The sequence below is a fragment of the Aquila chrysaetos genome, chromosome 1, assembly GCF_900496995.4.
Source record: "Aquila chrysaetos chrysaetos chromosome 1, bAquChr1.4, whole genome shotgun sequence".
Classification (NCBI taxonomy): Eukaryota; Metazoa; Chordata; class Aves; order Accipitriformes; family Accipitridae; genus Aquila; species Aquila chrysaetos.
The window spans coordinates 54,270,060-54,284,635 of record NC_044004.1 but is presented as its reverse complement, the minus strand read 5'-3'; the positions used below and the strand labels follow the sequence as shown (position 1 = coordinate 54,284,635).

The 14,576-nt window shown below is 46.6% G+C and overlaps 1 protein-coding gene across 2 annotated transcripts in view; it reads left to right on the top strand.

The window, feature by feature from the left end:
- The first annotated feature begins 1,721 nt into the window (after window positions 1-1,721).
- UNC5C (unc-5 netrin receptor C) overlaps window positions 1,722-14,576 on the top strand; it is a 268,557-nt gene continuing 255,702 nt past the window's right edge. For both annotated transcript variants that reach the window (XM_030019891.2, XM_030019883.2), the window contains exon 1: window positions 1,722-2,282. In XM_030019891.2, the coding sequence (XP_029875751.1) occupies window positions 1,952-2,282 (331 nt within the window). In that variant the 5' untranslated portion in view covers window positions 1,722-1,951. The remainder of the gene's footprint in view (window positions 2,283-14,576) is intronic.

Here is a 14,576-nt window from a genome sequence, read left to right as displayed (position 1 = left end):
GGGAAACAGTAAATACCCAACAAATGAGAGATGCTCCCAACTTACAGAGTTATGGCAAAATTGGCAAACAAACATCACACGTGGGGAGCTGCTCTGTTGACTACCAACCTGAGACATAAGGCTAGGGAGCATGAGGTCAGGAATTGGTGTGGGGAGCACGTGCAATCAAAAAAGCTCTTGTTCAGGAGCCACATTCTCCTTTGAACGTGGCTACAAGTTGAGAGTTTCCTTTCCACCACTTACACAACCTCACGGGTTATGGTGGAGCCTTAATGTTTTCTGAACTATGCCATCATGTTTGAAGCAGATGGGACTCGCCCCCTTAAAAGATGTAGTACAGCCAGGAGATGGAGAGCTGGAGTGCTCTAGTTGGAGAGGACCGCTTAGTGTTGCTGGGTAAATCAGCCTGTTGGGCTTGTAACGTGCCCTTGCTGGGGCACCTTCCAGGCGTACCCAGGTGCGCTGCCCAGAACAAAATCTGCCCCTTTTTCTTGCTCTGTGCCTGTACAAAAAAAGGAACGTTGCTTTCCTCTCGCACTGCAGCTTTGTGTCAGCTGCTGTGGAGGAGAAAAAAAAACCTGTCCCCCCCCCAAACCCAGAGATGGGAACAGTCTGGGTAATTCCCTGGGAAGGGCATTAAAATCAGGGGGCAGGTGGGACGGAGACTGGGGGCAGGCGGCTCCTGTGGCCCCTGGGAAATCCTCCTGCAGCATCAGCAAGGCTCTTACTGTTTTCCTGCCAGGGGCAGAAGGCAAAGCCAGCGTGTCTGGGAAGATCCCGGCTGCACCTCGGAGGAAAATAGTGCTCCTTGCCTCGCACACAGCCCTGCTTGGGGGAGATTCTAGGCTGGAGAAGGCGATGCTCCCTGGAGTACCATGGTGTGGGGAGAGCTGTGGGGCCGCAGTCCCCTGACATTGGCAAACCTGGCATGCGAGTAGCTGAGTCTGGTCATGGCTGGGGACAGCCTGCCTGGGATCTGCAAAGGGAAAGGCAACTTAAAAAAAAAAAAAAAGATAAAAGAAAAACCCCCAAACAAACCAAAACAAGCCCTAGAAAGCAACAGTAAAACCCAAGCGAGCCCTGGTTGAGCAGCGAACCCGAGATGTGGGCACTGCCATCCCACCGGGTGAGATTTGGTGGGTGTGTGGTGAAGGCAGAGGCAAGGGGAGAGCTTTTTGGGGGTGTAAGAAGGGTGGGAGGGTAAGGTCTGGCAGGGAGCAACCCCAGCCTTAAGAAAGAGACCCTGGGGGGCAAATGGGGAGCTATTCCCCAGGGACGGGGGGCTCCTCAACATCCCTCCTAGTGCCGCCTCTCCCCCTGCCCCCCACCCTGCTGCTTGTGGGAGCAGAGGGGTGCCCCCTGGCCGGCATGGGGCTTCCCCCCCGCCCCCGCATTTGGGGGCTCCCTAAGGACGGCCCCGGCCTCCCCGAGCCCTGCAGCTGTGGGGGGTGTGAGCTCCCCGGGGACGGCGTGGGCACGGGAGAGCCACGGGCTTAGTGGGGTCCGGCCAGCGCAGCCCCGGCTCCCGGGGCTTCTCCCGGCTGCACGGCCCGGGTGGGCTGGGGAGGGGGGGCGGTGTGAGCGAGCGCGCGTGTGTTTGTGTGTGTGTGTTTGTGCGTGTGCACGCGTGCACACGTGTGCACTAGCATCTGCGTGCGAGTGTGCCCGCGGGTGTGCGCGCAGGGGGCGCGGGCGGGGGAGGCGAAAGGGGGCCGGTTCTGCAGCGGGTGGCTCCCAGCCTCCCCCGCCCCCTTCCCTCTGGGTCTGCTCCTCGCTCCGGCTCGCATTTTATCGCAGGCGGCCGGCGCAGCCCCCTCTCCCCAGCCCCGGCCCCGGCCCCGGCCCCGGCCCCCGCCCACCCCCGGGGTGGAGGCAGCCGCGCCGAGCCGCCCGCGGGAAGAAGGCAGCCCTCCGCCGGGCTCCGCGCCGCTCCGCGCCCCTCCGCGGGGCCATGCAGCGCCCCTGCCCCCCCCGCTACGAGCGGTGCCCCCAGCCCCGCCGCCCCCCGCGCAGCCTGAGCGCCTCGCGGGGGCTCCGCGCCGCTCCGCGCCCCTCCGCGTCCCTCCGCGCCCGGCGGCGGGACGGGGCCGGCGGAGGCAGAGGCGGCACAGAAAAGCTCCGCGGCTCTGCGCGACACCCCCGCCCCCCTGCCCCGGCCATGGGGAAGGGGCTGGAGGGGACGGCGGCCCGCTGCGGGCTGGGACTGGGATACCTGCTGCAGACCGTGGTGCTCCCCGCCCTGGCCGTCCTGGGGGCCAGCCGCCCCGGCTCCGCGGCGCAAGGTAAGGCGGGGGATGCATGGAAGGATGGAGAGGGGCCGGGGCGTCCTCCGGGTGCGGGCTGAGAAGGCGAATTGATGCCGTGATTTTTTTTTTTTTTTTTCTTTTTCGCCTGTGCGTGTATGTGCAAGCAGCGCATTCCCCCGCACGTACGGCCCCCGCCGGGGTCGGGCGGGTGGGGGTCCGGTCGCCCCCGCCGGGTCGGGTCTGTCGTCGCTGAGCCCAGCCGGGACAGGCGTTTCCCCGCGCTCCGTCCTCAAGCGCGGGGGCACCGAGGCCGGAGGGGGGGCTCTGGGCTGAAGGAGCCCCGCCGGCAGCGCTCGGGGGCGGGGGAGCGGCGGCGGTGCGCCCCGGAGGGCTGGCAAGGTGCGTGGGAAAGGCAGGTGCGCGGCGGGCGTCCCTCTGCCGCGGCACAGCCGTGCCCCGGGGCTCTGCCGGCGACGGTCATTCGTGAGCCCCCCATCGCAATCCCCCGCCACCCTCCTTCGTCGTGCCCAAACCGCGATATACCCGAAGGGAGTTACCGCGTTTCTGTGTTCCTGCTTTTTTTTTTTTTTTTCGCTTTTTTTGTTTTCTTCCCTCTCTTGTCGGGGGTTTTGGAGTACATCTAGATCTGTTTTCCCCGTCGCCCGTGTGTAAATTCCCCTTTCCAAGTGAAAATGTCTTGCTTCTCAGTGCGTGTTTAGCGATGTCTTGAGAGCATCACAAAGAGCCCTGGCTCACTGTGTCACCCACCCGGCAGACAGCCACAGCAGGAGGCTTTTTCTCCTGCGAGCTGATGCTGGATAAACTTTCTCGGTGCTTTTCTTCTCTCTTCCCAGGAGTTAGACCTTAAGTGGAAATGCGTGGCTTTTGCTGGGAAATACTTTTCTACAACCTCCTCATCACTGGAGAGAGAGGGGTTGCTGCTGCATGTGGGCAGAGCTGCGCATAGCAAGGATGTGCGGTTCATTAAAGCACTTGGAAATCCTGGTTATATGGTTAACAAGAGAAAAGGAATTTTAGAAGCCGTTTCGTTTTGGGGTTTGTCTTTTTTTTTTTTTTTTTTTTCATGTATGCCACCAAGAAATAGTAATACACACCAAAGCTTTGATTCGGAGTTGTTAGCATAATGCAAGTGGAAGAATGCTTGGTTTTCCCCCCATCATCTCTGTGGAGGGGCACTTGAGACGACTGCACAGATCTGACCCCGTGCTCTCACCCAGCCATTACAAAGTGCACTCCTCTACGGCCTCTAGGAGAGCAGTGCTGGTTGCTCTGACTCCCGGTGCCCCGGGCAGGCTTTTGGGAGCCGTAGGCTTGCTGCCGGTGGGCTGGATGCACTGTACATCATGTCTGTACATGTAACGGTGCTAATCCGTTTCCCGCTGATACTTGCTCCATCCTCAGAGTCACGTTCCCTCGCCCATACCGGGCGTTTATCTCACAGGAAGATCAGAAATCTGGTCATGAAAAGGGGGTAGCAGAGAACGAGAGTACGAAAATGCCTTATGCATTGTGTCGCATTTCTTCGGTGTCTTACGTGTCTTTTCCTTTCACTGGTTGGTTTCATGTTCGAGATAAGACAGGTTTGCTGTTATGTATTTGAAGGTTTTAGTAGTACCATGTCCACGTAGACCTAGATGTCAGTGGGTATATATCAGTCTGTGTAGATGGGGGGCTGTTGAAGAGGAAAGATGCTCTCAGATAGTTGGACCTGGAGCAGAAAGGAGCCTGCCCGCTCTGCTGGCAGGACACGGCTAGTTCGCATGACAGATGGCCTGAGTGGGGAAGAGAGGACCCCCTGCGTTCGGCTGTTCCAGAGCGCGCATCTCAGTGCCACAGGGCATACCTCACGCTTTCAGATGGTCGCTCCTTTCCACGCGTACCCTCTGTAACGCAACGCTGTGCGACAGAAATGCCACGAGGGGAGAGGAGCTAGGGCCCCTGAGCCTACGCTGTGAAGGGCGGCACGCGTGTGCGACCTCTCACAGGACGCAGGTGTGCTCACATACGCAGAAGGGGTCGGAGAGCTCTTCAGCGATGCTTCCCGTCGTGCGGTGTGTGATAAACTTTCACAACAGAGTGGAAAATCCAGGGAATGTGGCTGGGATATAGTCATTCGTCTTGGATTTGTTTTTCCATGTATGCTTTTATTTTTATTTCCCGTTTGCTAGGACCAGGCACAGAATTCGGGTGCAGACCTGGTTTTGGCATCTTTCCCAGAGCTGAGGGATTTTCTGATTGGTGTTTGTCATGGGGATCTTCATGTGTGTGTATGTGGTGCTTCAGTGAGGCAATGAATCAACAGTTTAACTATGCCCTCTTCAGGAAGTTTTCTCATCATATAGCACCGGGCAAAGTTTTCCCTCTGTTTTATTTATACATTACCAAAAATGCGTGAATACTGAAATGATTTTTACCCAACCTCCTTTTCCAAAGTCATCCTCCATTCAGTCTGTCTCCTTTGAAATGGAAACACCCCTCTAGTCTTTTCGGCTGCATTCCTTTGACAGCAATAGAAATAGGACACACGGGAGTTACACTCCAAACTGGTCTTAGTCTTTGATTTTCAGTGGGTCTGGAGCCAGATGACTTGGTTTTAATTGTGCAAAAAAATTCAATCTTCTTTTGTGATACCTTGAAAAGGAGAAAAAAATTGATGTGGTGTCTTCATACAGCAAACACATAGTTACGACTGAGAAAGGTGAAGAGGGGAAGGGAAAGAGGGCGTGTACATTTTTTCCAGTACTTGCTGCTAGTATTGTTTCTTGTTTTGCCTTTCTTCCCCATTCCCCAACCATCTTTATCTTTTGAAGCAGGCTAAGGAGGCCGTGAGCATTGCTGGGGCTTCTGCTTTCATGCCTTCCTTTTCCATTGCCTCGTGGAAAATAAATTTATTAACTGAGTAGTTGTTGGACCAACCCCCACACTCCCTGGCAGAGAGATTCATATCACTGCATCTCAGCATCCTCCTCTGAGCTTCTCAGCAGAGCTAAATACACTTTTTGTTTTATTAGCATTTCTTATCTTCTTATCTGAAGCTGTCTAAGTATTTTTCCGCTGTTATCAGGAGAGAACAGGAAATGGCCACAATGATGGAGACAGCCCGTAATTCTCAAAGTGGGGTGAATGGGGCCAGAGCGATTATCAAGCCACAATCAACTCTGATCTGGCATTCGCTGCATTCATTTTACCTCTGTAATAAGCTACATCAGAATGAGAATTCAAATGTCCCAAACTGTGAAAGAAAGAGCAACCAACCCTGGACCCAAGCACCTACCCCTGCCTGGCATTTCACTGCCGTCCCCCATAAGAGCAAGTTTTCCTTCAGCTCTTCAATCAGCAGAGATTGGGTTTCAGCTGTTGCACTTCCCTACTTCCCGCCCCACCCCATTTTTGGGGCATTAAAAGTGTTTGAAGAACTTAGCCTGTGGCCCCCACCTTTTTGGGGTGTAGGTGGGACGAAAGGGAAGGTCAAGCTATCTATCTGTAGCCACAAGCATGGTTCAGACAGCTTTATGGGCTAATAACGATGGCATAAGAGGTGGATAGAAAAGCTAAAGGGTCTACGTATTAATGAGTTTTTGTTTCAGTTGTTCCTTTACAACAAAAGAGTGCTTTTTTTTTATGCTTAACCCCTCAAGCCTAATTAAATCAAAGTGATAATTTAAAAAGAAAACTGTAAAAGAGCCATATGCACAGATACTTGTCTTGCCCCAGCATAGTCCATAGTAGCAACAGCAGCAGTTTGAAAATGCTTGGTGCGGAAAAAGTGAAATATAACATGTGAATGTACTAACCTTTTGGGGATGCACTTCTTAATTAAATACCTAAACAAATCTTGTTGAAAAAAGGGGGGAAAAGGACTTAATTATCTTGATGCATCAGTGGACCATGTGGGTTTAATAGTATTTGTATTAGTAAAGTGAAGGCCAAGCAGTATTCTGTTGTGAATGGATAAGCCCCTTTGGAACATTAAAATTGTTTTAAAGCGATGTGCTCTGCGAATTTCAATGATGTTGATGAGTTTGGGCTGGATGTGGTAGCCCGTACTGGCCCTGAGTAGCATTTTAGTACTGCAGTAGGCTTCACTGAAAGCAAAGCAGCCACCGGGTTTCCTTTGCTGACTGAGGTGCAATTTAAGCAGGATTAAAATGAAGTGGACGGATCTGTCTGCGGAAGAGGGATTCCTCCCTGGGAACATGGGAGCCAGAATCTGGGCTCCTCTTCCTCTGGCTCCAGTCTCTAGCAGCTGGTTGCAACAGTTATGAAAAAAAAGTATATACATCAAATACAGCCCCCTTCTGATGGCTTTTCAGTATTACTGAAAAGTGTCATTTATTCCTCTGCACAGTAAGAATGCCTGAGTGTATCTAAACATTTCCACAATTGTTGTGCATACTTACGCTTAATCATTATACGTGGATCATTCACCACACAACTTTTTTTTTCTTTTATTTTTTTCTTTAGTAATGGTCTCCAACCCTGATTATTCACTATATTTTGGGACTAGCTTTGTGTGTGACATCCAAAGTCAGAAACAGGAGACAGCATTAACCATATTAAAAAGATTTTCCTAATTTAATTTTCCAAATACAGTATGTCTGAAAACAGGAATACAGCTCTGTGCCAAGGCCAGGCAAATCAGTTCCATAGCTGGTCTGCACAGCAAGAGAGGAGAAAATGTGGATTATATTTATTAGACATTTTCAAGTAAATATCTTGATTTTTGTGCAAGTTGAAGAGTGGTGTTTTGAGGCACAGTCTGTCCAGTTCAGTTGAATAGGATGCAAAGCAACATCAGTTCTCGTGGAAGGTGAGAAGAGCCCAGACTGACTAGGACAGCAACTGAGTATTTCCATACAGTAAATGACCAGAGTTTTGTGTATATGTAAAATACTAAGGAACGCTGTACTTTGAAAAGTGAAGCTACATTTATTTCATGCTACCAGCTAAGTAATCTTGTTTGGAGTAACCCGTTCTATCGTGTGTGGCTATGTTTGTTGCTTTCTGGTGTCTTTCTGGATTTTAAATCATTGGACTTCTGAGGAATCAGTTCTGGCTACTTTTTCTGGAGAAAGGCAGAAAAGTTGCTTTTGCGTCCTGTCAGAAAAATATATTTTAATTGCTGTTGCAAAGGGGAATTCCTAAGTAAATTTGCATTGCTCATAGTGAACAGTTTGCTCCGATTTAGTCAAAGAGGATTTGACTCAATGTGAGTCTCAAACGTTAAGATCATTGGTTTGTCATTGAAAACACGTCACTGGAGGCTATCTTTGAAATAAAAGTTAATTTAATCGTGGGTGTTCTGCCTGTGCAATATGTTTCGTATAACTATCTATATGTCACTATAGGAAAAACTGGCGTTCCTTTTCCCATTCCCTCTTTCCTCCCTTTTGAGTGGGGAGAGAGTTGTGCTAGTTTGTGAAGTGCACATCTTGTTAGCCACCCAGTGGAGGTATTCAAGTTTAGCAGGCAGCGATCTTGGCATCGGTGCCAATAAAGCAGTAATTACATCGCCTGTCATTTTCATTAGCCATCTTTGCTTTCACGTTCGACTTGGAGGTATAAAACAGCACGAGCTTTTAGAGCGCAAGTCAAGGATTAAAAGCGAGGAGTACAAGACGAGCAGCGGTTTTCCAGCTGGCTACAGCCTCCGTCAACACAGCGGCAGAATAATGTTGTGCAGAGGCACAGTTCAGTGCTAACTGCTTCCAAGGACTGAAGGGATGGTGGTGTTTTAAGTGATTTATTGCGTGTGCTCGGTAGAGTCCAGTCTTGGGAGCAGGCGCCCCTGGAGCTTTCCATCATAACATTATCCAAGAGGTGATCTGAAGGAAATGGTATTAAGTCTTCTGGGAGACAAATTGTATCCAAAGAAAGACTTAATTTGCATCATTTGTAAGCAAGCGTTTGAAATTATGCGAAAAGGGAAATGGTTATAAAGAAGCTTACGTCGAACAAATAGGAACAACAAAATTCCCTTTAATTTTGCATGTACTTTGTTTCCATGTGTTTAATGTAATGGGGTCATCTGCAGATACTCTGACCCCAAACTCCAGCATTGTGATGGGGAGAGAATTTATTTAGTATTGTCATTGGTTTTGTGATAGGTCTGCTTAAACATTTTGCAGAGCATCAGCTGTGGTTTTTGTATTTAGATTTGTCTTTCTCAGGTAAAGATGTAGCATAAAATCTCAGGTAGCATAAAGCTGACTGTAAGCTGTGGGCCTGCATGCTAGCCGGAGAAGGTAAAAGAAAGTGTCCTGGTTTTGGCTGGGGTAGGGTTAATTTTCTTTCTAGCAGCTGGTACAGTGTTATGTTTTGGGTTCAGTATGAGCAGAATGTTGATAACACACTGATGTTTTCAGTTGTTGCTAAGTAGTGTTTAGACTAAGTCAAGGATTTTTCAGCTTCTCGTGCCCAGCCAGCAAGAAGGCTGGAGGGGCACAAGAAGTTGGGAGGGGATACAGCCAGGGCAGCTGACCCAAACTGGCCAAAGGGGTATTCCATACCATGGGACGTCATGTCCAGTATATAAACTGAGGGGAGTTGGCCTGGGGGGATCACTGCTGGGGAGCTAACTGGGCATCAGTCAGCGAGTGGTGAGCAATTGCATTGTGCATCACTTGTTTTGTATATTCCAATTCTTTTATTATTATTATTATTATTATTATTATTGTCATTTTATTATTGTTATCTCTATCATTATTAGTTTCCTCCTTTCTGTTCTATTAAACTGTTCTTATTTCAACCCACGAGTTTTACCTTTTTCCTTCCGATTCTCTCCCTCATCTCACTGGGGGGGGTGGGGAGGGAGTGAGTGGCTGTGTGGTGCTTAGTTGCTGGCTGGGGTTAAACCACAGCGGAAAGCCCCAAACTGTAGTTGTGTTCCAGTCGCTTTCCTCGAGGCTGGCTCTGCTCGTACAAACAGCACGCACAAGTAAGGCACAGCGAGTCAGAGTAGCGGGCAAGAGCTGCCGGAGGTTTTCCCAGCTTTCAGTAACCTCAGAGATGCTTGTATACAGCTTTTCCCCTAGGTAGTCATCACTAGAACAGCTTCCTGTTTGCTTTTATAACTCCATCCCGAATCAAACGTACGTTAAGCAGGAAACGTGGGATTTCCTTCTAATTCATCAAACTCTGGGATTTGGGGAGTCCCTTTATAGCCTGGCACATTATTATCTAAAAGTTTGGGCTGAGGAAGAAAAGCTTCATGCAAAAGTAGTTTCACTTAAAAATATCCTTTTTATCAACATGGAAAATTTTGGGGGAAACAAAACAAAACAAGAGTCCTTTTTGTTTATTTGCTGGGGGAGGTTGAAAAAAAACAAGAAACCTTAATCAAAACCAGAAAAGATTGAGTTATTTTAGTGAAAAGGTCAATAAAGCCCCAAATATTTACCTCACTGGCCAAACTCTTTCTACTTATGGTCTCTGAAAATCTGTTCGGTGTTCAGGGAAAATGAAAAAGTTAAAAGTTGTAAGGTCTTCTGACAATAACAGTTTCATTTCCATTTACATTTTTCCATATATTTCAACCAGCCTAGTGAAAAACCTCACTGTTAAACTTGACTTACAGTCCTGATTAAGCAGTGGTTAAGGCATATATTTACAGCATTTTCTAGGTCTCGCTCTCTTCTTTATCTTTTAAATCACACTGATTTTACTGTGGTGCAGATTGAGATAGAGACCCAGATTCTCAGTGGTGCCAGACATGCCCTTAATGCCGCCAGGGAAGGGCAGGCAATGCCGGATTTAGGTGAGTACCTTTGCTATTCCCCACATATAAGCAGTGCTGCTCTAGCTTGCATGACTGTGCAGTAATCCCATCTAGGCAGGGATGTCCCCTGTGTCGATATGCAATGCTGCAGTGCATCAGCACCTCCTCAAATTCTCACTTTCCTTCGTTATGAGTCCTACACAGGCAGGACAGTAAGAGGCAGCCAAAAAGCTGTGCATGCTCATCTCGGTGATACCTCCCATGGGGGACATCTGCATTTGCATCTTTAGGATAGCTTTGCTACATGTTTGCGTTGCTAGAGACAATGGGAGGTTCTTATTTGTCACATTGCATTAGCTATTTAATCTTTAATCCATCTTGCTGGATCGGAAAGACAGCTATATTTCTCTCTATTTGGTGGAGAGATATAAGGGGAATTGCCTAAGGGTGCAGAGCAAACGTGTACGGAAGCCAAAATGCAAACTCAAGGCCTCTGAGCGCCCAAGACTCTGGTGCTCCAGTCCATCCTCCTTCTTGTCTGACAATCCCAAAGATAGATGCTACAGAGGGAATGCTAGGTTGAAGGCTCTTGGGTGCCTTCCCAATGTCAAATTTGTAGGGTCTCACTAATGGTTTCTTTGTATCTGCTGGTATCTAGAAATACGTGTAAAAGACAAAGGGCAAACCCAACTGCTGTTGCTCAGAAAGAGGGATGCTTCCTGGAAGCTCTGACTTTATGGTGGCAGGCGGTTTGGGAGGATTTGCTTCAGCCAGTGAAATCCACAGCGTTATCCCAAATTTGGAAGGAGCAAGAGCAGATCCAGCGGGTGACTGTAGCACTGTTGTAAATGGAATAAGGATCACTGCCTTGGGTTGTTTTGTTTCATTTGGGTTTAATCTGCAATTCAAGACTATCTTATTCAACTGTACTTCATTCATCTGAATGAACAACTTACGTTCCAAAGGACCCCATTGCCTTACGAGTCATAAAAGCTATGAGGTTGCCTAGGCAATTAAATCAGTATCTTTTTTTCTCTTGTTGAGGTAACTTTATCAACAATAATGCTAAGGAGCTTGGATGGGTTTTACTGGCCTGGCAACAGCTGAGCATTTTCTTGTTAGGTAGCTCCTGCCAATCCCTTTTTAGTTATTTTCAAGAAGGAAAGTAGCTTTATTTCTTAGTCTCATATTGAGTGAGAGGTTGAAATGTTAAGCTCTGTGGATTAATGGTGTATCCTTTGAGCAAAAGGAAAGCTTGCGTTCTTTTTGGTCCCCTGAGTGCTGGATGTAATTGTTTGAGAAATCTTGAATTTCATCAGCTAGATACAAGGAAACGTGCAAGTAAGTCTTGAATGATCTGTCAAAAGAGGTTGACGCTATTGCAGCTGTTTTGGAAACTTGTTTGAACTGATAGTTGTTCCTCAGGCATTTCTTTGCTTGAATTTAGTGCGTTTCAAGTCAGGCAATGAAAAGTGATCACCACAGGATTATTAGTAATTCAGAGCTTCTTGGAGAGCTATATTCCAACCATAAATTTGCTAAAATAATGGCTGGAATGTGAATTGCTGCACTCATACGATATGGTGTATTTATTTATTGTTTAAATACATCGCTTGTCTTATCCTGTCCCAACATATGTGTTTGTACTGGAAAGTTTACGTAGTGAGAGAAAATAATAATATGGTCTCACTGAATGAAGTTAATTGCAGTTTGGTGATACCGAAATCGAGGAATAAGAAATGGGACAGAATAGCAAGCAAGATTAATTCTTTTCTCACGTGCATTAGGTTTACCTATAGTGACTGTAGCGCAGGTAATTACTGTGAGTAATTCAGAGTACAGACATGCACACTGCCTTACTCTGAATTAATTTTCTCCTTCATTAATGTATCTCCTAGATTTGCCAGTTGCTCATGGAGTTAGCACAGATGTATTCCTCTGACCTTTCCCTACAACATCAACAACTTCATGTGTCCGCCTGGTTACTCTGCAGCTCTACACTTACAAAAGATGGGTGGCTATGACTAGCAGTGAATAGCTGGGGCTAGCAGGGTAACAGTGAGGTGTCCAGACTGAAATTTCGGGGTTGTCTGCAGTCAGATGAGGCTATAGAGAAACCTCTGCTGCTCGAGCCTTTATTTTAGGATTAGGACAAAACTCAGTGGTGCTTTCAACTAGGAGGAGATAAAGTTTCCCCTGTTAAACTCAGTCACTTCAGATCTGAAAATCAGGGTTGATCGTGGAAACTAGAAGCCTGTTCGGTTAAGGAACAGGGATGTAATTAAACGGTGAAGAATGTGCCCTTGTACTGGTGGTGTTCACTGAAAATCTTGCTGAATTTTCTCATGAAATACTAGTATTCCTTGCTCTAAGCTTTTTGGCCCCAAAGCTGCACTAGTTTTTTTGGCAAGTCATCATCCCCATTACAAATTCCTTTCATGCAGACGTTGCAAACGTAGCTTTAGGGACTTCCTTTCTGCTTCCTCACCAGTTTCTGAAGGTGAGGGTAACTTTTTCGGTCTCTTGCTTAAATAAAATGCAGCAATCTTCTTATGCAGCAGATCTCTGCTGGCAAGAATGTGAGTGTTGGTTTTCCTTCTCTTCCTCATATAAAATAGCTGTGCTGTAGCAAATAGGAAGTTCCTAATTCCTTAGTTCCTAAGTAACTGGAAAGTTTGTAGCTAGAAAGTTCAGTGCTGGGACATGTCAGTTTGTTGTCAGTTTCCTTTTGTTTTTTTAAATCCCTAGTGCTTATGCCAAGGATAGACTTACACTCTACAAGGCCAGGTTATGACCACCAACAAATGTAGCTCCATTAATTTCAAAGCCAGCACACGTCAGAAGCTGATCTGGTTCTGCGTTAAAAATACGTTGACACAGTGGAGTGAGACTCTAGGATGGACGGACCTTGATCTCATCTTTTTTGCTAGCAAGTTTTTTTGTGTTTTTTTTTTTTTCTTTTTTCAAGCTCAGTAATTTTAATAACTTTGAGGCTTTCCATTTCCCTTACATGTAGCGATGTGGCTCTTTGCTGTGGAGAGATTAACACAGTGCCTCACTTGAAAACATGTTGGCGAGATTCTTCCAGGTGGATGTTTTTTCTCTTGGGTTTTGTCATGTTATTTCAGATAAGAACACTGACAGCCAAATGTCACCGACTGTAGGCAGATATCCACATAAATATCTCTTACACACAAATGCATGGCAATTTCCTGCCTCAGCAATCAGTTGTTTTTGAACTGAAGACCTCTACTACTAAAAGCATGAGCTTTGCAGGCTTGAGTTAGAAATGCAACCTGGTAGCTGGTAACAAAAGCGGTTATTATCCTAGTTTAGGCAGTAGAATGAGAAGTGCCATATGCCTTTCACGAGCACTGGAAAAGGCAAAATTGTTCAGCTCCTGCTAGCTTTTGCCCTTTGCTTGTCCTGCACTATTTCTGTATGGATCTTCTCCCCCCCCCCCCCAATGTTATATATTAATTCTTTGTAGTAAACATAGCTATTAGATAAAACCTTCCAAATCTTAAAAAAAAGTCCTAATTTACTTATTTGCTTTATAAACATTTCTATTGTTTTGTAGTCTCAAGAGGAAAGTCTTAAATTTGCATTTATAAGAAACATTTGCAAAAAAAACTGAATTAAAATGACAAAATGACATTGCGTGGACTATTTATCTGCTATGTTTTACTGATGAGCTTATTTTATGAGTACTTGGTTTCATTCCAAAGATCCTTTCTCTTAGGGCAATCAATTGGTGGCAGTACCTCGATCAAATTTTGCTTTCTGTCCGATTAGTTTCACTGGATTGCTTGGGATTTACTCACTGGAGCAAGACAAGGAAAATTCGGTCTTTTGTCTTTAAAGTTTTATATCCACTAGTACCAATGCAGAACACATATTTCGCTTGTGGAGGCCGGGCTGAGGTTAAGTTGGTTTTAAAGATAACAGTAGATTCCAGCGTCCTTGCATTTGTTTTGTATTTGGTGACAGTCACTAAATCAGAGGAAGGAATGTTCAAACAACACACTTGAGGAAAAGTGATTTTTATAGAAAGGGCCCATTCTTGCTAATAGCCAGTAACTGCACATAACCCCACTGACATTAAAAGTCCATTAGCTAAGCCCAGTTTAAACAGCAGCTGATGCTATGTCAGCTAAATGTACATTGGAATTTTTCATGTAACACAGCGATAGCACTTCTGTAATTTTTCTAAAACTGTGTACATTAAGGAAAGCAAATGTCATCTGATAGTAGTAAGATGAAGAGTTCACATTAAAGTGGGGAGAATTGTAATCAAACTGAAGTTACCATCTGGTTGCATTAACAAGAAACAAAAACGGTTACAAGAAAAGCAGAGAGTGTCAGGTTTCTGAATTAAAGCTAGATTAACAAATCTAGTGTACAAGCTTCTGTAACACAGGATAAGCACAGAGCTGCTTGTCTGCTTGATTCTTTATCGTTAAATATATTATGACCTTGTTTGAGAAAAGTTTCTACTGAAGTCAGTAAGATGCTTTGTCACGTGGAGCACTGTGTTGCCATGGAAAAAAAAGGTTATTTGCTAGCTATTTAGGAAATATGTCTCATTACAG